The sequence below is a fragment of the Saimiri boliviensis genome, chromosome 12, assembly GCF_048565385.1.
Source record: "Saimiri boliviensis isolate mSaiBol1 chromosome 12, mSaiBol1.pri, whole genome shotgun sequence".
NCBI lineage: Eukaryota > Metazoa > Chordata > Mammalia > Primates > Cebidae > Saimiri > Saimiri boliviensis.
In genome coordinates, this window is record NC_133460.1 from 82286703 (window position 1) to 82309114 (window position 22412).

General features: G+C 46.8%; 2 protein-coding genes across 7 annotated transcripts in view; one reads left to right on the plus strand and one right to left on the minus strand.

The window, feature by feature from the left end:
* HOGA1 (4-hydroxy-2-oxoglutarate aldolase 1) overlaps positions 1-7303 on the plus strand; it is a 33400-nt gene extending 26097 nt beyond the window's left edge. For both annotated transcript variants that reach the window (XM_010333221.3, XM_010333220.3), the window contains one exon: positions 1897-7303. In XM_010333221.3, the coding sequence (XP_010331523.1) occupies positions 1897-2046 (150 nt within the window). In that variant the 3' untranslated portion in view covers positions 2047-7303. The remainder of the gene's footprint in view (positions 1-1896) is intronic.
* Positions 5775-22412, minus strand: MORN4 (MORN repeat containing 4). Of its 5 annotated transcripts, XM_010333218.3 has the most exons (7): positions 22261-22412; positions 18701-18837; positions 14425-14489; positions 10391-10488; positions 8097-8211; positions 7556-7665; positions 5775-7304 (listed from the first exon to the last, which is right to left on the minus strand). In XM_010333218.3, exons 4-7 carry the CDS (start codon positions 10455-10457, stop codon positions 7156-7158), a joined length of 441 nt encoding a protein of 146 aa, XP_010331520.1. In that variant the 5' UTR covers positions 10458-10488; positions 14425-14489; positions 18701-18837; positions 22261-22412; the 3' UTR covers positions 5775-7155. The 5 variants fall into 5 exon arrangements, with proteins under 5 accessions (XP_010331520.1, XP_074238812.1, XP_074238813.1 ...); XM_074382711.1 differs by lacking the exon at positions 18701-18837; XM_074382712.1 differs by lacking the exon at positions 14425-14489.

The window sequence follows — 22412 nt, forward strand, 5'->3', positions numbered from 1 at the left end:
GATATCTGCGTGTCATCCTGACTCACCCTTCATTCTGCATCCTCTCCTGTGCCAGTTCTGGGCACATACCCAGGAATGCCTGGAACACCTTTCTGCTGCCTGGGCTGTAGGCTCAGACACCCCAAGAGCAGCTTGATGTCACTCTATTAGCCCTCCCTGGTCGAACACCATGTCCTTCCTCTACCTTCCAAGCAGCCTGCCTCCTGCCCCTGGCTACATTTAGGACTTTCTCCAGTCTTCGTCACCAACCCTTTCTTAGGGTTTGAAGAGGGTCCATATCAATTACGTTTGGAAACCCACAGTAGGAATGAGCTTTTCTCCAGGTACCTCTTACTTCCGTCTTCTCCTGGGTCTTTCTCACCTACTGAAGCTTTGGGTAAAAAGGCCTGGCTATTAGAACATCATGGGGGACAATGCCTGGAGGAGGCTAGCTTACCACCCATTCCAAGAAAAAAAAAATTCATGCTTGATAAAGCCTCAGGGCCTCTAGCGGTCAACAGTTATTAGTCAATCTTTCATCAATGGTTCCTGGCCTTTTTATCCCAAACAACCTCTTATTTTTACCCTCCTAAGGTTTTAGCTTCCCTCCAAATAAAACGTTCTTAAGGATCACTTTCCTAGTTTTCAGGTAGTGATAGATTCATCTAATACTTCTGATCAGCATGAAATAAACAGTTGCTATACCAAAAGCAAGGAAATTTGATGCTTCATTTATTCTGTAAAATTCCATGCATGATTTTAAATTATAATAGCCGGGCACCATGGCTCACACCTGTTAATCCCAGCACTTTGGGAAGCTGAGGTGGGCAGATCACTTGAGCTCAGGAGTTCGTGACTAGCCTGGGCAACATAGTGAGACCTCCGTTTTACAAAAAACCGCAAAAATTAGCCAGGCGTGGTGGCACGCACCAGTAGTCCTAAGTGCTCTGGAGGCTGAGGTGGGAGAATCGATTGAGCCTGGGAGGTCTAGGCTGCAGTGAGCCATGATCATACTGCTGCACACCAGCCTAAGCGGCAGCGTGAGACCCTGTCTCAAAAAAAATAAATAAATAAAATTTAAATAAATAAATTATTCTAGGCTCGGTGGCTCATGCCTGTAGTCCCAACATGCTGGGAGGCCGAGACGGGCAGATCACTTGAGGTCAGGGATTTAAGACCAGTCTGGACAACAGGTGAAACCCTGTCTCTACTACAAATACAAAAAAAAAAAAAAAAGCCTAGTGCGGCGGCAGGTAACTGTAGTCTCAGCTACTCAGGAGGCTGAGGCAGGAGAATCGTTTGAACCTGGGAAGGAGAGGTTGCAATGAACCAAGATCATGCCACTGCACTCCAGCCTGGTTGACAGAGTGAGACTCTGTCTCAAAAAAATAAATAAAAATAAATAAACTGTAACAATAGCTTTAGTCCCCCTATTATCATGAAAAAACCTTTAGAGATCATGTTGTCCAGCCCCTTCCTTTTTTAGACAGGAGAACTTACTCAGGAATAATAAGTAAGTAACACATTGTTTATACAACAAAACTTCCCTGGGCAATGATGCTTTGCTTTTCCTGGGAGGACACAGTGTTTCAGGGAACTGGGCTGCAGGCTGGCGATGCTCTAGTGCCTATATCCACAGCCTTGCTGTCTTCTTCCACCCCAGCTCAAGGACTGAATGCCATTCTCCTCCCTGCTGGAGTGGATTTTTCTCCTAAAACCAAAGGAAGCATTCTTCCTCAATCTCAAGTTTTTGCATTTTGCTATTATAGACCTGCTCTCTGGTGTCTAAATCTGGATTCCCAATCTACCCTCAGTGCCATAGATTTGATAGTTACTTTCCTGGGGGAAGAGGGTAGGACTTCAACTTTCTGTGTTCAGAGAATTCTTCAGTGTCTTCTAACAGGCCCTGCTTTGCAGGTGACACGGCGCTTCGGGATCCCAGGGCTGAAGAAAACCATGGACTGGTTTGGCTACTACGGAGGCCCCTGCCGCGCCCCCTTGCAGGAGCTGAGCCCCGCTGAGGAGGAGGCACTGCGCATGGATTTCACCAGCAATGGCTGGCTCTGAGGGCAGGCAGCGTCCATGGCTGGCCTGAGCCCATCTCAGCCTCCTGCCTTGCACCTGCAGCCTAAATTGGAGAGCGCGGTGGGGGGATGAGGGGAGCGGGTGGTGGGGAGCGGGTAGAGGATCCTTTGCCTACTTGGGTCTTCCAGCCAGCCTTTCACAGGCACACTCACACACACCTCCTATTCTCATGGCCCCTGACTTCTCTCTCCCTTTTATATCCTAAACGGTCTCTCTGGTCTGAAGACTGAGAAGGAGCAATTTCTCAATTTGTCTCTCTACTGTGGATGCTTTCCTATGCCCTGAGACACAGGAAGTTAGAAAGGAAGGCCAGAGGGGTACTTAGGCACAGTAAGGGAATTTTTTTTTTTTTTTTTTTTTTTTTTTTGAGACAGAATTTTGCTCTGTCACACAAAGTGGAGTGCAGTAGGGCAATCTTGGCTCACTGCAACCCTGCCTCCTGGGTTCAAGTGATTCTTCTGCCTCAGCCTCCTGAGTAGCTGGGATTACAGGCATGCACCACCACGCCCAGCTAATTTTTGTATTTTTAGTAGAGATGGAGTTTCCCCATGTTGGCCAGGCTGGTCTCAAACTCCTAACCTCAGGTGATCCACCCACCTCAGCCCCTCAAAGTGAGCCACTGTGCCTGGCTGGGAATTTCTTTTATCAAAGTGGGAACTACTTAGACTTGAGGCTTCAAACCTGAGTCTAGCAGAGTGCAGCTGGAAGCCAGGGCTACTCTTACAAACCCAAGTTCTGACTCCTTCCAGGGAAGCATCAGCTTAGGAAACTTGATCAGGAAAGTGTCACTGGTCTTTGAAAGAGACTCTTTACCTCCCCTCCCCCGCTAGCCCTTCCCTCCACACAAAGATGCATGCCATCCGCAATGCCCTTTTCTAAATCTATTTTCATTCATTTCCTATTCTGGTCTCTAGCCTTGATTCCAACCATTGCATGCATGGAGACAGCCCAGTGGCTTGTCAGATTGGTAAATAATGACACCTGGTGGATAAATGTTACATTCTGGAAGACTATTCTGGCTAGCCTAGGTCTGAAACAGTAAGGGGACTTGGACTGAGACAGGGCCATCCTCTTGCCTCCAGGCACTCTGCTTTTGTTATTAAAAATAATCACTTTGGGCCGAGGCGGGTGGATCATGAGGTCAAGAGATCGAGACTATCCTGGTCAACATGGTGGAACCCCGTCTCTACTAAAAATACAAAAAATTAGCTGGGCATGGTGGCGCATGCCTGTAATCCCAGCTACTCAGGAGGCTGAGGCAGGAGAATTGCTTGAATCCAGGAGGCGGAGGTTGCGGTGAGCCGAGATCGTGCCATTGCACTCCAGCCTGGGTAACAAGAGCGAAACTCCATCTCAAAAAAAAAAAAAAAAAAAAAAAAAAAAATCACTTTGTTACTATAATAAAATTTAACAGGTAAAATTAGTGTGGCTATGTAAAGATGGACACTCCATTGCTATGCAGATCTTAGGTTTCCTGGGCCATGTCAAGAACCTTCCCAGAGGCAACTGAGCTCTGATGGTCTGCCTTCTCTCAGCTCTAAGAGCGGCCTCAACAACACTCAGCCAACAGGCATTCACTTACTGGAGGTCTAAGAGAGGGATAAGAGGTAAAAGAAAGCAACTGAGCTATTTAGAAACACTTAGCACTTTCGGCCGGGCGCGGTGGCTCAAGCCTGTAATCCCAGCACTTTGGAAGGCTGAGGCGGGTGAATCACGAGGTCAAGAGATCGAGACCATCCTGGTCAACATGGTGGAACCCCGTCTCTACTAAAAATACAAAAAATTAGCTGGGCATGGTGGCGCATGCCTGTAATCCCAGCTACTCAGGAGGCTGACGCAGGAGAATTGCCTGAATCTAGGAGGTGGAGGTTGCAGTGAGCCGAGATCGCGCCATTGCACTCCAGCCTGGGAAACAAGAGTGAAACTCCGTCTCAAAAAAAAAAAAAAAGAAAAAAGAAACACTTAGCACTTTTATTTTATTTTTTTGAGACAGGGTCTTGCTGTGTCACTCAGGCTGGAGTGCAGTGGCACAATCTTGGCTCACTGCAACCTCCACCTTCCAGTTTCAAGTGATTCTTCTGCCTCCTGCTTCAGCCTCCCAAGTTGCTGGGATTATAGGTATACACCACCAGGCCCAGGCAATTTTTGTATTTTTAGTAGAGATGGAGTTTCGCCATGTTGATCAGGATGGCCTCAAACTCCTGATCTCAGGTGATCCTCCTGCCTTGGCCTCCCAAAGTGCTGGGATTATAGGCATAAACCACCACACCCAGCCAGCTTCCTTTTTGATTAAAGTGCTAAGTGTTTAGGGCCTGGTGTGGTGGCTCATGCCTGTAATCTCAACACTTTGGGAGGTTGAGGCAGGAGGATCACCTGAGGTCAGGAATTGGAGACCAGCCTGACCAACATGATGAAACCCCATCTCTACTAAAGAATACAAAAATTAGCCGGGCATGGTGGCGCATGCCTGTAATCCCAGCTACTCAGGAGGCAGGAGAATCACTTGAACCCGGGAGGCGGAGGTTGCAGTGAGCCAAGATCGTGTCACTGCACTCCAGCCTGGGCCACAAGAGTGAAACTCCATCTCAAAAAAAAAAAAAAAAAAAAAAAAGACGCTTTCTCCAAAATATTTAACTTTTTTCAGTGGTAATATTTGACTAGTGGCAGAAAGATGGAGATACATTTTTTTTAAAAATTACTCATTAAAAAGAAAGTATAAGGCTAAAAAAAGAGAGGTAAATAGATACTTGTTTAATGTGGAGGGCAGAGGCTAGAGGAAAGAAAATAAAAGATCTCAGTCTTCAACCCAAAACCAGGCTCTGAATGGCACTAAAGCTTGGGACTTAGCTCCTGGGGTCTTCTCACAGGCAACTTCTAGAGGAGCTGGGCTCAGAGGAGCATCCAGTTTAGGACTGGGAGAAAAGTTAGGGCTAGGCGGGCAGGGTAGTGTACTGGTTAAAAGCTCAGCCTCGTGCACCTGTAGTCCCAGCTACTCGGGAGGCTAAGGCAGGAGAATTGCTTGAACCCAGGAGGCGGAGATTGCAGTGAGCCGAGATTGTGGCATCATTGCACTCCAGCCTGGCACCTGGTGACAGAGCAAAACTCTGTCTCAAAAAAAAAAAAAAAAAAAAAAGCTCAGCCTCTGGGCTGAAACAGGTCAGGGTTTAAGTTCTGGGATGTGCCCCTTAGTGTCTATGGGACTTTGGAGAAACTGCTTAACCTCCCTGAGCCTCATCTGTTATACAGGGATGATAATAGTACCTTCCTCCAATAAGGACATGCATGTAAAAGGGTGAGCATGGGGGTCGATGTTCCACCACTCTCTCTCTACTCATTGCAGAGAAAGGGAAACTGCAGGAGTGGACCTGCCAGAGGTAACCCAGAAGGTGTGGTCATAACTGGTCTCAGGTCTTGGGCACTCTGATGCTCAGGGTGAGAGGGGGCCAGTAGAAAGGGAGTTGGAATCAGAAAGACTTGGATACAAATCCCACCCAGCGGTGCCACTTACTAGTTGGGGCAGCCTGAGACTGATTTAAAAAGAAAAAAAAAAAGTCCATACCCCTCCTCTGTCGAGGCTGAGAAAATTAAATGATTTGATATAGTAAAGTGTGCAGGGTCAGTCCCAAGGCCTAATCTGATTAACTTTTGCAAGCGGCAGACGGATTGATATTCATGAAGACGCAGGGCCAGAAAGGCAGGAAAACTAGGTATAGGCAGTTCCGGTGATTTCTTTATTCTTTATAAACACCTGTTTCTACAGTACAACTCAGAGAATAAATAGAGGCACACAACTATAACTTCCACCACAATCTGCTGTTGAGGAGACATTCAGTGTGAGGCTAGGGGGCTAGAGGTGGGGAAGGTATTTGTATACTGGGGTAAGGGGAGGCCTCCATGATAAACTCTGCAGAGATCCCATCAGTAAGGTCTGATTGCGACCTGATGGTCAAGGCTCATGATAGAAGAGCTACAGTGAGTCAAATGCTCCTTTAGTTCCCCACAGTCCTAGAGTAGGTCCAAGTCTACCCAAACCCCAGGGATTCAGGTGAGTCTGATTTATTGGTCCACTGGAAGAAACTGTGTCAGCCCAAGCCATCACTACGAATTCAACTCACTCTGTGGTAGGGCCCGAAGTGGCCTAAATTTCTACCCTTTTCCCTGGAGTTAGTCACAAATACAAGTAATAAGATTACTGTTTACATGAGTTTCTTTCTTGACTGCCCCAAAAAGGTGTCCTGGTCCCCATCTAAGGAAGGAGACAGGCACACATAGGGATTATCTGCTGTAACTTGGTGAAGGAAGACAGCCTGTCTTCTAAAGGGAGAAGCAAATAGCACTCTTACCGAATCCTTCACAGGGGCATAGGCAGAAATGAGTATCAGTCCAATCAGACAAAGCGGAAGCCTGGAGTCATGATTCCAACCAGCATAAGGAGTAACACACGGAAAAGCTCTGCCAGCCAGGCATGGTGGTTCATGCCTGCAATTCCAGCACTTTGGCAGGCCCAGGCAGGCAGGAGGATCACTTGAGCCCAGGAGTTGGAGATGAGCTTGAGCAACATAGCTAGACCCTAGCTCAATTTTTTACAATAATAAAAAGAAAAGGTCTGGCCTTGACTTTCACAGGGCTGCTGTACTGAGCCACCCCTATTTTTTTCCTATTTCTCCAGGGTAGCACAGAGCACTGGCCCTAAGCTAGGGCTAGGATCACCTGTCCCCAAAGCAGCAGAACGAAGAGATTCTGTATCACGTGGCAGAAAATGAAGCAAAAGGGTCACAGCAGGCTGCACTGGGTAACCTGAGGTCTTAGGAACAGAGTATTAACCTGTGAGAAGAGGTGGTTCCTCTGTCCTCCAGCACACAAGCGTCAGGGAAAGATAGCACCGCCAACGACTGCTGCAGGCTCTGCTGGCCAGCATCCTCAGCACTTTTCTGTGGTCCAGTTCTGGATTGGCAGGTGACAGGGCACATATAAAGCCCTTGCTCCACTGTCACTGTCAACTTATCTCAGCTCTGGTTCATTTGCTCACCTCGAGTCAACAACGGGGCACTGGCTTTTCCCAATACCTGTCAGCTGATATCCACAGTGCTGTCAGGCGGTGAGATTTCTGGCTGACTTGGAGGCGCTCTGGGCCCGCTGAACAACTGCAGAACACTTCTCACGCCGCAGCAGCTTGTTGTTCTCAAATAGACCTTCATTGCGTGGGATTCCATGAGAACCATCGGGGAAAGTCAGCAGGCCTTTGAGGAGGGCAGGGAAAATACGGGCGTGACAATGGCATTCATGTCTCAAAGATTCCTGTATGTCGAGGCTGAAGAAGAGAAAAACTCTCTGCTCTACTCAGGAGTACTCTATTGGTGAGTTCAATGGATAGGGGTCAGGGCATGGCCGCTATGGATTGCAGGATACCCACAGAATTAAAACTAAACAGGCGTATTTCCACTCACATTATGCCCACCTAAGTCACCCATCATGCTGGGCTGCAACTTACCAAAACCATCTACTCTGCCATTTTTAAATTCCCCCTCAAAGGTCATGTTGTCATGTCGAATGAAGACTCCGACGCCATTAAACTTGCCCTGGGCAAACTCTCCCTCATACCTGCAGAAACACCAAGAAGTTAGCCTTCAGTGTGAAGTGAGCTGTCCAGATGAATGGAGTTGAGCAGCTGCTAATCTCTGTTATTTAATAATGCCAAGGAGCAAGCCAATTCCACCTGTCACATAGCTCCACCTACCCCAACTATTCCCAACCAGCAGAGAAGGATCAGAGAGTATGTATGACATGAAGCCCTGATCTCAAGGAAAGAAGATAGGATGTAAATGGGAGCGGGGTGGAAAGTCACTCACTTGGTTGACATTTCAAATTTTAGGTCTACTTAAAAAATAACCAATAAGAGAACTACTTATTCCTCATCTGTATACTGCAGAGAGTGGGACAAGCTCAGGATTGACCAGATATTTACCAGTGTCCAATTTTTATGTCAGAGCCTCCCTTATTTAAGGTAAAGAAGGAAATGACCTCATACCTACCTTGAACCATCTGAGAAGGTCAATACCCCAAAGCCATTAAAGAGCCCATTCTCAAAATGACCCAGGTAGGTGCCACCATCTGCAAACATCAGTTGACCAAAACCATGCCTTCGGCCTGAACAAAGAGAAGGATAGGTGTCAGGTTGGAAGGAGACAGCTTCAGGGTCTCTTCTTACTCTTTTAGCATCCCTTACTTGCCATCACCCTAGTCACAAAGAAAATGAGAAGCAGTAGGGCCAGGCACAGTGGCTCACGCCTGTAATCCCAGCATTTCGGGAGACCGAGGCAGCTGGATCACCTGAGGTCAGGAGCTCGAGAGCAGCCTGGCCAACATGGCAAAACCCTGACTCTACTAAAAATACAAAAATTAGCCAGGCATGGTGGCATGTGCCTGTAGTCCCAGCTACTAGGGGCCCTGAGGGAGGAGGATTGCTTGAACCTGGGAGGCGGAGGTTGCAGTGAGCAGAGATAGTGCCACTGCACTCCAGCCTGGGTAATAGAGTGAGACTGTGTCTCAAAAGAAAAACAAAAAACAAAAAGAAAAATAGAAAAGAAAACGAGAAGCAAACCTGGCTCCTGGGGCCTTCCCATCTTATCACTACAGATTTGAAGCAGGTCCCCCAAGTATGAATAACAAGAGCACTTCACAATAGCTAACATTTATAGTGTCTTTACTATATACCAGCCTCTCTTTTCTTTTTTTTTTGGAGACAGAGTCTCAATCTGTGACCCAGGCTGGAACACAGTGGTGCAATCTTGGCTCACTACAACCTCCACCTTCTGCGTTCAAGTGATTCTCCTGCCTCAGCCTCCTGAGTAGCTGGGATTACAAAGTGTTGGATTACAGGCAAGAGTCACTATGCCTGGCCTAAATTCTTGAGCCTTGAAAAATTGTACAGATGTGATGTGACCTTGCCTCCTTCAATCCCAAGCCTTTCTTCCTGGCTTTTTTTTTTTTTTTTTTTTTTTTTGAGACGGAGTTTCGCTCTTGTTACCCAGGCTAGAGTGCAATGGCGCGATCTCGGCTCACCGCAACCTCTGCCTCCTGGGTTCAGGCAATTCTCCTGCCTCAGCCTCCCGAGTAGCTGGGATTATAGGCACGCGCCACCATGCCCAGCTAATTTTTTGTATTTTTAGTAGAGACGGGGTTTCACCATGTTGACCAGGATAGTCTCGATCTCTCGACCTCGTGATCCACCCGCCTCGGCCTCCCAAAGTGCTGGGATTACAGGCTTGAGCCACCGCGCCCGGCCCTTCCTGGCTTTTAAATACCTGGTGGCCCCTTTAATATGGCCTGTTAGAGGAGACTTCCTGAGGCTCTTCTGGGTGGGCTGTATCCACCACAAGAACTCTCTTGAATTCTGTTTGAAAGGCATGACTAATCCCCCAACATCTTGCTTTGTTTTCTGGTCATTTCAGAGAGTAAACACAGCCCTATTGATGTAATAAAGCTCAAACCAGTGCTGCTGAGCAGGCTGTTGGAGTTGCCTAGTAGCTTTAAGGTGCTAACGGGGTACTGTTTTTTTCTATTTTTTTTTTTTCTCAACATAGAGACAGGCAACGTAGTTAGATATTGAGGGCACTGAGTCAGGCTGCCTGCTGTGTCTACCTTCTTGTTCTACCACTTAGACTTCTGTGATCTTGAGTAAGTTAGCTTCTCCTTGCCTCAATTACCCACCTGTTAAATGGGAATAATAATAGTATGTGCCTACCTCTTAAAGTTGTCAGGAGGATTAAATAAGATGATAAATACAAACTGCTTAGAAGACAGGCTGGCACAGGTGGGGTACTGTGGCTCATGCCTGCAATCCCAGCACTTTGGGAGGCTGAGGTGGGCAGATCACCTGAGGTCAGGAGTTTGAGACCTGTCTGGTCAGCATGGTGAAACCCAGTCTCTACTGAAAATATAAAACGTAGCCAGATGTGGTGGCAGGTTCCTGTAATCCCAGCTACTTGGGAGGCTGAAGCACGAGAATCGCTTGAACCTGGGAGGTGGAGGTTGCAGTGAGCCAAGACTGCGCCACTGCATTCCAGCCTAGGTGACAGAGCGAGACCCCGTTTTGGAAAAATAAAAAAAGAAAGATATAACTCATTCCTGGAGGTTGAATAAACCACAGCATTTTCTAATTCCTTTATTTAATCCTAAAATAGAGTAAAGGAAAGGCAGGCACTCTCTGGAATTAAATCCTGGAGTTGGAAATGAAGATCCATAAAGTTGGCTATATATCCTGATGTATTTGTCCTCCAGCAAGTGAAGTGTCCATCACTGGATACTCCCCCGGGGTCCTTCTCACCCTCCTTCCACTCGCCACGATATTCCTCCCCACTGGAGTAGGTGAAGGAACCTTTCGTCAGGGTCATGGTGACAGATTACAGGATAAAAGAATGAAAACTGTAGGAAGTAAGCAAAGGAGAACCAGTGTCATGGAAGGAAAGGACGGCAAAGCAATGTTGTAGATACAGTCTAAAGTCTGGTACATGTTGGCTCCCTTAGGCGTGTTTAACAAAAATACCCATGTCTCCAACCACCACCAGCACCATCATCTCCACTTCGGCCCAAGTTCTCTTATCTTCCTGCTTATCTTTTTTTTTTTTTTTTTTTGAGACGGAGTTTCGCTCTTGTTACCCAGGCTGGAGTGCAATGGCGCGATCTCGGCTCACCGCAACCTCCGCCTCCTGGGTTCAGGCAATTCTCCTGCCTCAGCCTCCTGAGTAGCTTGGATTACAGGCATATGCCACCATTCCCAGCTACTTTTTTTTGTATTTTTAGTAGAGACGGGGTTTCACCATGTTGATCAGGATGGTCTCGATCTCTTGACCTTGTGATCCACCCGCCTCGGCCTCCCAAAGTGCTGGGATTACAGGCTTGAGCCACCGCGCCCGGCCCGCTCCTGCTTATCTTAAAAGTTTTCAGCCAGTTCCTTTTTCTGTGACCTGGGATGGAAATGGAGGATTAATCTGCAGATGTTTACTTGATACCTACTACGTGCTCAGTTGATGTATAAAATACAGTATCTTCCCTTGACGAGTTTATAATCTAGGTAATAATACTAACCATTGAAACAGTGAATTATGCCAGAGATAATGTAATTAAGTGCCAACTTGGATGGCAGTGATCAACAAAGACACAAGACGGGCAGAATTTAAAACAAGCAGACAAGCAGTGGAGAAGGTAAAGAGCCGTTCCAGAATCAGACAACACAGGGAACAGGCCAGGGACAGTGGCTCACGCCTGTAATCCTAACACTTTGGGAGGCTGAGGTGGGAGGATCACCTGAGGTCAGGAGTTTGAGATCAGCCTGGCCAACATGGTGAGACCCTGTCTCTATTAAAAATACAAAAATTAGCTGGGCACGGTGGCAGGAGCCTGTAATCCTAGCTACTTGGGAGGCTGAGGCACAACTGCTTCAACCCGGGAAGCAGAGGTTGCGGTGAGCCGAAACAGCACTACTGTACTGCAGCCTGGGACAGAGCAAGATTCTGTCTCTAAAAAAGAAAAAAACAAAACAGGAAACACGGGAAATGAACACTCTAAGGCCAATGTAAACAGGAGATGTTCTATGGCAAAATAAGCAGCCTGATCTCACTACAGTTGAGGGTTTATTTGGGGAGTAATAGGTCTTCGTAGGTACATGCAGCCACAATCTTAAATTTGAAGAGAGGCCTGGTGCAGTAACTCACACCTGTAATCCCAGCACTTTGGGAGGCTGAGGTGGGAGGATCACTTGAGTCCAGGAGTTCAAGACCAGCCTGGGCAGCATAGCAAGACCTCATGTCAAAAATGTAAAATTAGGCCAGGTGCGGTGGCTCAAGCCTGTAATCCCAGCACTTTGGGAGGCCGAGGTGGGTGGATCACAAGGTCAAGAGATCGAGACCATCCTGGTCAACATGGTGAAACCCCGTCTCTACTAAAAATACAAAAAAATCAGCTGGGCATGGTGGTGTGTGCCTGTAATCTCAGCTACTTAGGAGGCTTAGGCAGGAGAATTGCCTGAACCCAGGAGGCGGAAGTTGCGGTGAGCCGAGATCGTGCTACTGATTGCACTCCAGCCTGGGTAACAAGAGTGAAACTTGGTCTCACAAAAAAAAAAAAAAAAAAGTAAAATTAAAAAATAGGTGGGGCGCAAAATGGCTCATGCCTCTAATCCCAGCACTTTGGAGGCTGAGGCTGGCGGATCATGAGGTCAGGAGTTTGAGACCAGCCTGGCCAACATGGTGAAACCCCGTCCCTACTAAAAATGCAAAAATTAGCCAGGTATGGTAGCAGGCACCTGTAATCCCAGCTACTTGGGAGCCTGAGGCAGAATTTCTTGAACCTGGGAGCCGGAGGTTGCAGTCAGCTGAGATCACGCTACTGCACTCTAGCCTGGGTGACTGAGCAAGACTCCATCTTGAAAAAAATAATAATAATAAAAATAAATAATAAATTTGAAAAGAACCTGACAGATTTAGCCCAACCTCTCATTTTACAGGAGAAATAGAAGCTCAGAGAGGTTGTAAAATTTGTTGGCAGCCTCCCCTGACTATATTAGTCCTTTTTTTCCTGTAGAGCACAGCCTCTGCTTTTAGGTTGGGCTAACTTAAAGAGACCTTTGAAGATGGGCATAAGAGCTTACAGCACACAAGGGAGGAAGGGAGGCCACCTCTCGGGGTTTGTGAACCAGGATGTAAGATGATGCAGGCAGTGTATAGGGAAAATGAATGTGGTAGCATCACGTGGGATAGGTTGGATCAGCAAGTCTATAGTCAGAAAAGCTTGCAAGGAAGGGAAATATGACAGTGCAGCAGATTGTAAAAATGGGCACAGATATTCTCCCTCCGTTCATGACCCTGCAATGTGACAAGGCAGATCCTCCCATTAAGAGGCAGAGTTGTCCGGGTATGGGGGCTCATGCCTGTAATCCCAGCACTCTGGGAGGCTGAGGCGGGTGGATCACCTGAGATCAGGCCTTTGAGACCAGCCTGCCCAGTCTGGTGAAACCCTGTCTCTACAAAAAATACAAAATTTAGCCGGGTTTGGTGGCAGGTGCCTGTAAATCTCTGCTGAACTCAGGAGGCTGAGGCAAGAGAATTGCTGGGACCCAGGAGGCAGAGGTTGCAGCGAACCGAGATTGTGCTATTGCACTCCATCCTGGGCGACAAGAGCAAAACTCTATCTCAAAAAAAAAAAAAAAATTAGCTGGTTGTGGTGGTGGGCTACCATAGTAGCTGTATTCCCAGCCACTAGGCAGGCTGAGGCAGAAGAATGGCTTAAACCCAGGAGGAAGAGGTTGTAGTGAGTTGAGATCACACCACCGCAATCCAGCTAGATGTGGTAGTGTGTGCCTGTAGTCCCAGCTACTTAGGAGACTGAGGTGGCAGGATCCCTTGAATCCAGGAGTTTGAGGTTACAGTGAGCTATGATTGTGCCACTGCACTCTAGCCTGGGTGACAGAGAAAGACCCTGTCTCTAAAAAATAAATAATAAAAGATGAAAGGGTGAATGAAAAGACCTAGGGAATTAAAAAAGAGATAGGGTTTGTATTTTTTAGTATATCAAATGACATACTATTTGCCTCTGTTTATATTGAATGATTTTTGGAGTACATTAATTCCCTTTTTTTTTTTTTTTTTTTTTTTTGAGACAGAGTCTTCCTCTGTTGCCCAGGCTGGAGTGTAGTGGCGTGATCTTGGCTCACTGCAACCTCTGCCTCCTGGGTTCGAGTGATCCTTCCACCTCAGCCTCCCAAAGTGCTGGAATTACAGGTGTGAGCCACCACGCCCAGTGTGAGCATCCGTGCTTTTAAAATATATTATCTAATGTCATCTCACAACAACTTTTTGAGGTGAGTATTATTAATTCCACTTTACACATGAGGAAACTAAGGTGCAGAGAGGATAAGCAAATTAACTAAGGCCATACATTAACATGTGGGAACTAACATGTAAAAGTTAGAATCAGAGCTCTGGCAGCTGGCCTTGCTGGCACAAGTTCTTATGCTAACTTATACCATCCTATCCTCTCTGGCCTCCCAGGATAACATGGTGGTGTTGTAGACTCTGCGCATAGAAGGACTTGAGTTCAAATCCGAGTTCACTATGCAACTATGGGCAAGGTATTTCAGCATCTCTACATCTCAGTCTCCACATCTACAAAGTGGAGATAACATGTGTATTTCACAGAATTGTCAGGTGGACTAAATTAAATATCTGAGAGTCAGAAAAGAAAGATAAAGGAAAGAGAATGGCATATATGTAAGTACCTAGAACACTGCCAGGGCCTGCCCACTAAATGTTAGTTTCTTTTCCTCTTTCAAAGTTTTATACTTAAACTCACACATTTACTTACTGTATTGAAAACTTCTATAGGTCTTTCCTCAGTAAAAAATGCTACCAGTGTAATTCAAACAACACCTGGAAAAAGAAAATGTCAGCAATTTTGACTAAAGAGCTGAATACTAAGTAGAGGGAAAACTATAGTTGCCACTCATCCACTCTGTATCAACATCCTACAGGATATTTTTATTTTGGCCTTATGTCATAATGATTTTTTTTTTAAGGAGACAGTGTCTCGCTCTGTTGCCCATGCTGGTGCGCAATGGCATGATCATAACTCACTGCGACCCCAAACTTGTGGGATCCAGCAATCCTCCTGCCTCAGTCTTCTGGGTAGCTAGGATTATAGACACACACCGCCATGCCCAACTACTTAATTTTTTTGTAGAGATGGTGTCCCACTATGTTGCCCAGGCTGATCCCAAACTCCTGGCCTCATGCAATCTCTGGACTTGGCCTCCCAAAGTGCTAAGATTATGGGCATGAGCCACCACATCCAGCATCATAATGACTTTTTTTTTTTAAGAGAACAAGTGGGCTAGGCACGGTGCCTCATGCCTGTAATCCCAGCACTCTGGGAGGCTGAGACAGGTGGATCCACTGAGTTCAGGAGTTCAAGACCTGCCTGGCCAACATGGTGAAACCCCGTCTCTACTAAAAGGACAAAAATTAACCAGGCATGGTGACAGGTGCCTGTAATCCCAGCTACTTGAGAGGCTGAAGCAGGAGAATCGCTTGAGTCTGGGAGGCAGAGGTTGCAGTGAGCTGAGATAGTGCCATTGCACTCCAGTCTGGGCCACAGAGGGGAACTCTGTCCATTTCAAAAAAAAAAAAAAAAAAAAAAGAAGAGAGAGACAGAGAACAAGCATCAGAACTTTCTTTTTTTTTTTTTTTTTTTTTTTTTTGAGACAGAGTCTTGCTCTGTCACCCAGGTTGGAGAGCAGTGGCATGATCTCGGCTCACTGCAACCTCCGCCTCCAGGGTTCAATAGATTTTCCTGCCTCAGCCTCCCAAGTGGGATTACAGTTTTATACCACCACATCCGGCTAATTTTTGTGTTTTTTTAGTTGAGACAGGGTTTTACCATGTTGGCCAGTCTGGTCTCAAACTCTTGGCCTCAGGCGATCCACCCACCTCAGCCTCCCTAAGTGCTGGACTTACAGGCGTAAGCCACCGTGCCCGGCCTTTTTATTTTTATTTTTTAAGACAGAGTTTCGTTCCTGTGGCCCAGGCTGGAGCGCAATGGTGAATGGTTCGGTCTTGGCTCACTGCAGCCTCCGCCTCCCGGTTTCAAGTGATTCTCCTGCCCCAGTCTCCCAAGTAGTTGGGATTACAGGCACCTGCCACCACTCCCTGCTAATTTTTGTATTTTCAGTAGAGACAGAGTTTCACCATGTTAGCCACGCTGGTCACGAACTCCTGACCTCAGTTGATCCTCCCACCTTGGCCTCCCAAAGTGCTGGATCTACAGGTATGAGTCACTGTGCCCGGGTGATTTTTTTGTTTGTTTGTTTAATGGAGACTGGTGATGGTGACTTTGCTGAGTAGCTTCAGCAGAGGGACCTCAACACCTTTTTTTCTTTTTCTTTTTTCTCTTTTTTTTTTTGAGACACTCTCACTCTGTCACCCAGGCTGAAGTGCAGTGGCTCGATCTCAGCTCACTGCAACCTTTGCCTCCTGGGTGCAGGCAATTCTTGTGCTTCAGCCTCCTGAGTAGCTGAGCTTACAGGCACCTGCCACCATACCTGGCTACTTTTTGTTTGTTTGTTTGTTTGTTTTTTTAAGATGGGGTTTCACCATGTTGGTCAGGCTGGTCTTGAACTCCTGACCTCAGGTGATCCGCCCACCTTGGCCTCCAAAGTACTTGGATTACAGGCGTGAGCCACCGCGCCCGGCCACTTTTTGTATTTTTAATAGAGACAGGGTTTCACCATGTTGGCCAGGCTAGTCTCGAACTCCTGTCCTCATGTTATCTGCCCACCTTGGCCTCCCAAAGTGCTGGATTTGAGCCACTGTGCCCAGCCAGAACGTAATGATTTTTCATACAGATATCAAAAGCCCAGAAATGGTCTGATGTGAAAATAGCTAGGCCTGACCACAGCAGGGCTCAGCAACATTTACACCTTGGCTCTGTCTCAAGTTTCATCCTAGCCATGAGGACAGATGAGTTCTAAGAATCCCTGTGTTCTTGTCCAAATAGGAGAAAAGATTCATTTCTTGCCTAAATGAAGGCCAACCTTGTGGAGACTCTTCTAGAGATGTTTGGGGGCCACTCCCATAGGACTTTCTCCCTTCTTCAGTTATCAGTCAAGAATTCCATTTCCAGTATTTCTCACACAGAAGATATCCAAGGCAAGGACCATTATCTTCTTGTAGTAAACTGCCTCCAAACCTCTGGGAGCTATTTTCTGAGAGATGATGCTGGTACTTGCTGTGTCATCTCTGTCTTATCAGTGTCTCAGAAGGTCAGCATCCAGTTTCAGGCTCACAAGCCTCTTATCACTGGCCCAGCATCAGAGTATGCTGGGTTAAAGGCCAACATGACTCCATTACAAATACAACATTAATGAGAGTATGAGAAGCAGTTTTCCATCAGAACAGAGGAAAATTCTTTCCAGTACAGATGGGCATTTTGATCAGGCTATCTTCAGCTCTTCCCAGAATTTTTCTTTCTTTCTTTCTTCTCTCTTTCTCTCTTTCTTTTTCTTTCTTTCCTTCTTTCCTTTCTTTCTCTCTCTCTCTTTCTCTCTTCTCTCTTTCTTTCTTTCTTTTTTTTTTTTTGAGACGGAGTTTCGCTCTTGTTACCCAGGCTGGAGTGCAATGGCACGATCTTGGCTCACCGCAACCTCCGCCTCCTGGGTTCAGGCAATTCTCCTGCTTCAGCCTCCTGAGTAGCCAGGATTACAGGCACGTGCCACCATGCCCAGCTAATTTTTTGTATTTTTAGTAGAGACGGGGTTTCACCATGTTGACCAGGATGGTCTCGATCTCTTGACCTCGTGATCCACCCGCCTCAGCCTCCCAAAGTGCTGGGATTACAGGCTTGAGCCACCGCGCCCGGCTTCTCTCTTTCTTTTTGCCTTTTTTTCCCCCCCAGCTCTTCCCAGAATTAAGTCACAGTACTAAAAGTCAGCTTATGGTTGAAATTTCATTTCTTCAAAGCAGAATAGAAGCTGAAGGGCTGTATCGTCCACTAAATCTTATAATTAACCATTCCAAAACCTAAACACCAAATTACTATTTATACAGAAAGATTATAGGAGCATTTCCTTTAGATGTTTGGCAGCAGTTCACCAACTTGTTTTCACTCAAAATTTGGAAGGAGTTATTGCAGTGGGATTTGAGGAGTCATATTCACTACACAGGAGTCAGGAAAAGCACTGCCTTGTATTTATTTACTTTTTCTCAAGGCTACAGGAAACTTCCAAAGAGTGGCATCATATACCTTATTCCAGAAGGACCACTAGAAGATTATTGAAAGAAGGAAATGTTTCTCCAGTTTGAGAGTTATTTATGGACAAAGTATTAGTTCTCAAGTTGTACACCAACCTCCTCCACCGGCTTTGTTTTTTGAGACAGAGTCTCACTGTGAAGCCCACGCTGGAGTGTAATGGTGTAATCTTGGCTCACTGCAACCTCCACCTCCCAGGCTCGAGAGATTTTCATGCCTCAGCCTCCTGAGTAGCTGGGACTACAGGCGTGCCAGCATGCCCAGCTAATTTTTGTATTTTTAATAGAGATGGGGTTTTACCATGTTGGTCACACTGGTCTCAAACTTTCGGCCTCAAGTGATCTTCCTGCCTTGGCCTCCCAAAGCACTGGGATTACAGGCATGAGCCACCGTGCCCAGCTCTTAACCACTTTTTTAGTATGCTGTTAGCTCTTGGGGATTATATCCTAAGTATTTTAAGGAAGCCAATGAGACCAGAAAGGTTACCTTTTTATTGCCAAATGTGGCAGACTGTATTTCCAAGATGTTTGCAATAGTATCTTCTGTCTTACATGCTTGTATACAATTTGACCTGGCTGCTGGCCCATTAAAAGGTGAAATCTACCTCCCCTCCCTTGAATCTGAGTGGGCTTGTGACTGCTTGGACCAATGGAACACAACGAAAATGTGTTCTGAGGTAAGATCATAAAAGGTGATGCAACTTCCATCTTGCTCACCAATATACTCACACTTGGACACCTGAGCCACCACATAAAAAGCCTGACTACCCAGAGGCTATCACTGAAAGCCAAGCCACACAGAAAAGCCATATACTGGTGCTCCAGTTGGCTGTCCTTACCTTTGAATCATCCTATCTCAGGTACCGGGCATCAGTGAAGGCGCCTTCAGATGATTCCGGGCTTCAGCCATTGAGCCTGTGTTCCATCCCGTATCAGGGAGCAGAGAGAGGACTCCCGTGACATCCGGTCCAAATTCCTGACCCACAGTATCCATGAGCATCATGTGGTTGTTTTAAGCGGCTAAATTCTGGGGTCCTTTGTTATATGGCAATAATAACTGGAATACCATGTTTCAACCTAACCCTGCCACCATCCTCTACCATTGGCTTTCAACAGTATATAGTACAAACTTTCATTCCATTTTGATTTAGGGACATATAGCAAATTCCCTTAGGCAGATGCTTGCCAGAATGATGTCCATCGCCAAGATGTCCATTGCCAATCAGAAGTGCTAATGAAAGGGAACACATGCAGAATCCATGGGTCTAAGGTCATGGTTGAATATATTTGGCTAGAAACTGTAACATGTGCCCAAACAGTTGATATTGTTGCTATTTGGGATATTGTCTGGGTTTTAATTTACAACTTTTATAATTAAACATGCTAATAAATAGCTGTATAGCTACTGACCCAAAAAGGAGTTTCACCAATAACTATGGTCAGAGACAAACCTGGTTTAACAAAATATGGCCAGTGCTGATGAAGATGGAAAGCCCAGTACTTTTTTTTTTTTTTTTTTGAGACAGAGTCTGGCTCTGTCATTCAAGCTGGAGTACAGTGGCGTTATCTCAGCTCACTGCAACCTCTGCCTCCTGGGCTCAAGCCATCCTCCCACCTTTAGCCTCCTGAGTAGCTGGGACTACAGAGACATGCCACCACACACAGCTAATATTTGCATTTTTTTGTAGAGATGGGGTTTCACCATGTTGCCCAGGCTGGTCTTGAACTTCTGGGCTCAAGTGATCTGCCCACCTCAGCCTTCCAAAGTGCTAGGAATACAGGTGTGAGCCACTGTGCCTGGCCCAATACTTTAATAAGAGATACAAATCAGTATCTGTATCAGTTAACCAAATCATCTTTTTAAAGAGAGTATATGGCTTAGGGGTTTAGGCTCCAGATATATACATGGAATCCAGTCACAAGCCAACATGATTCACACTTCTAAACAGACACCCACCCTTTCTGCACTCCTGACAGATGGGTTGCAAAAGATCAGTCCAAACATTTACATAAAAGAAAATTACTATTCTGTCCCTGTAAACCAATACATTATTAGTCTGCACTATAGACCACATTCTTGCTATTTTTATTTTCTTCTGCCCAGACCTTTCTTTTTTTATTTTCTTATTTCCAAACAGAACTCTGAGACAGTAATGAGAATTTTTGTTTCCATTCTTTTTCTAATTTTAAGAAATCAACTTATTAAAGAACACTTTGTATTCGCAGTAACCTGCGTCCAATTTAAGAGGATTTAAAAGAAAAAAAAAAATAGCATAAAGAGGAACAGGGCCAGGCATGGTGGCTCACTCCTGTCATCCCAGAACTTTGGGAGGCTGAGGCAAGAGGATTGCTTGCGCCCAGGAGTTCAATACCAACCTGGGAAATGTAGTGAGATCTCATCTCAAAAAAAAAAAAAAAAAAAGCCAGATGCGGTGGTGCATGCCTGCAGTCCCAGCTACTCAAGAGGCTGAGGTGGGAGAACTGCTTGAGCCCAGAATTTGAGGCTGTGGTGAGCAGTGACAGTACCACACCTGCACTCCAGCCTGGGCAACAGAGCTAGACCTTGTCTCAAAAAAAAAAAAAAAAAAAGTTGAGGCAGTGGGGTGGGGGAGATCCAGTTAGAGAATATTGTTTGGAGGCAGCCACCCTAACTACCCACATACACCTTCACACTGTCCCCACAAAACCACCCTTCCCAGGGTACAATAGTTCTTGTCGAATTACTTCAGTAATAAAGAAAGCAGTTCATAGGCTTTTAGAATCTTACAGAGGAGAAAATGGAGCCTTTGATAAACAAAAATTAGCCTTGTTAGGAACCTCAAACAAAAAGTCAAATATTCTATTTATTTATTTATTTTGAGACGGAGTCTTGCTCTGTCATCAGGCTGGAGTGCAGTGGCCCAATCTGGGCTCACTGCAACCTGCGCCAGTCGGGTTCAAGCGATTCCCTGCCTCAGCCTCCGGAGTAGCTGGGACTACAGGTGCACCACCATGCCCGGTTAATTTTTTTTATGTTAGTAGAGACGGGGTTTCACCGTGGCCAGGATGGTCTCAATCTTTTGACCTCACCTCGCCTGGTGCAATCTTGGCTCACGGCAACCTCCGCCTGCCAGGTTCAAGCGATTCTCCTGCCTCAGCCTCCCAAGAAGCTGGGGATTGCAGGCATGCGCCACCACGCCAGGCGAATTTTGCATTTTTAGTGGAGACAGGATTTCTCCATGTTGGTCAGGCTGGTCTCGAACTCCTGGGCTTAGGTGATCCGCCCACCTCAGCCTCCCAAAGTGCTGGGATTACAGGCTAAATATTCTTTTTTTTTTTTTTTTTTGAGACGGAGTTTTGCTCTTGTTACCCAGGCTGGAGTGCAATGGCGTGGTCTCGGCTCACCGCAACCTCCGCCTCCTGGGTTCAGGCAATTCTCCTGCCTAAGCCTCCTGAGTAGGTGGGATTACAGGCGCGTGCCACCATGTCCAGCTAATTTTTCGTATTTTTAGTAGAGACGGGGTTTCACCATGTTGACCAGGATGGTCTCGATCTCTTGACCTCGTGATCCGCCCGCCTCGGCCTCCCAAAGTGCTGGGATTACAGGCTTGAGCCACCGCGCCCGGCCTAAATATTCTTTTTTAAGTGTTTTAAAATAAGCTCGAAATAACTGTTTTTTAGTGTAAGTCTAACCACCTCTTTCCCCATGTGAAAAGTAAACAAATGCATATCGTTGCTAATTAAAGAAAGTGGGAAGAAAATACTGGCGCCAAAAAGAATGTTAAAAAAAAAAAAAAAAAAAAAAAGGCGATGATGACCTGAGGGTAACTGGGACTAGGGAGCAACACTGCCAGAATCCTATCCTATTTCAGGGGAAAAGGAATGCCTGGGCTGGGCTCCGATACAGCAGTTATTCCTGCTGGTACCTAAGCAGTTCTGAGATGCTAGACCGCATGGATACCACCCATCAACAAATTAAAGCATCCCATTCCCCCGGCTTCCATATGTGGGAGTTCTCTCCACCAGTGCGATAAACGCGGGCCCTGGGAAAACAAAGCCCTAGACCACAACAAGGCAACACCCTCTCGCACCCCATTTTCGCGTTACAGCCCGGCTCCTACCCCGGGGGCCCGCTCTCCCGCCTGGCAGGGTAGAACGCTCACACGGGTCTGCCATTCCCTCTGACGCAGCTTCGCGCCCCTGCTCGCCAACCGACTGCCGTGGGTTCTCCTGGGCCTCGACCCCCGCGGTGGAGACTAAAGGGTCCAGGTTCGTGTCCCACACAGGCAGCCGCCCTCGGGTCAGCGTACCCGAGATGGAGCCGCGCCCCCCAGCCGGGTCACCTCGTGCTTGTTCCTCAGTGCCCACCTGGCCGATTACAGTCTTTCTCCGCCCCCTCCCTCCCGCGCCTGCAGCCAACCTGGGGCCGGCCTTTCGGGATGACCGTCACGCCTCGACGCAGGGCTCCAGCGCCTCGGACTTTTCCTGGGCTCCCGGCTCCCACCTTGCTCTCTGCCACCTCCACCAGCGCTTGCCCCACTTGACGCCGCCATCCCGGCCACCGCACTGGCA

Coding starts and splice junctions, on each gene's coding strand:
- MORN4 (XM_003922328.3), bottom strand. CDS start 10,457: ATGACCCTGACGAAAGGTTCCTTCACCTACTCCAGTGGGGAGGAATAT. Junction 8,212..10,390: donor TCGTGGCGAGTGGAAGGAGG/GTGAGAAGGACC, acceptor CTCTTTGTTCAG/GCCGAAGGCATGGTTTTGGT. Junction 7,305..7,555: donor TGGCAGAGTAGATGGTTTTG/GTAAGTTGCAGC, acceptor CCCTCCTCAAAG/GCCTGCTGACTTTCCCCGAT.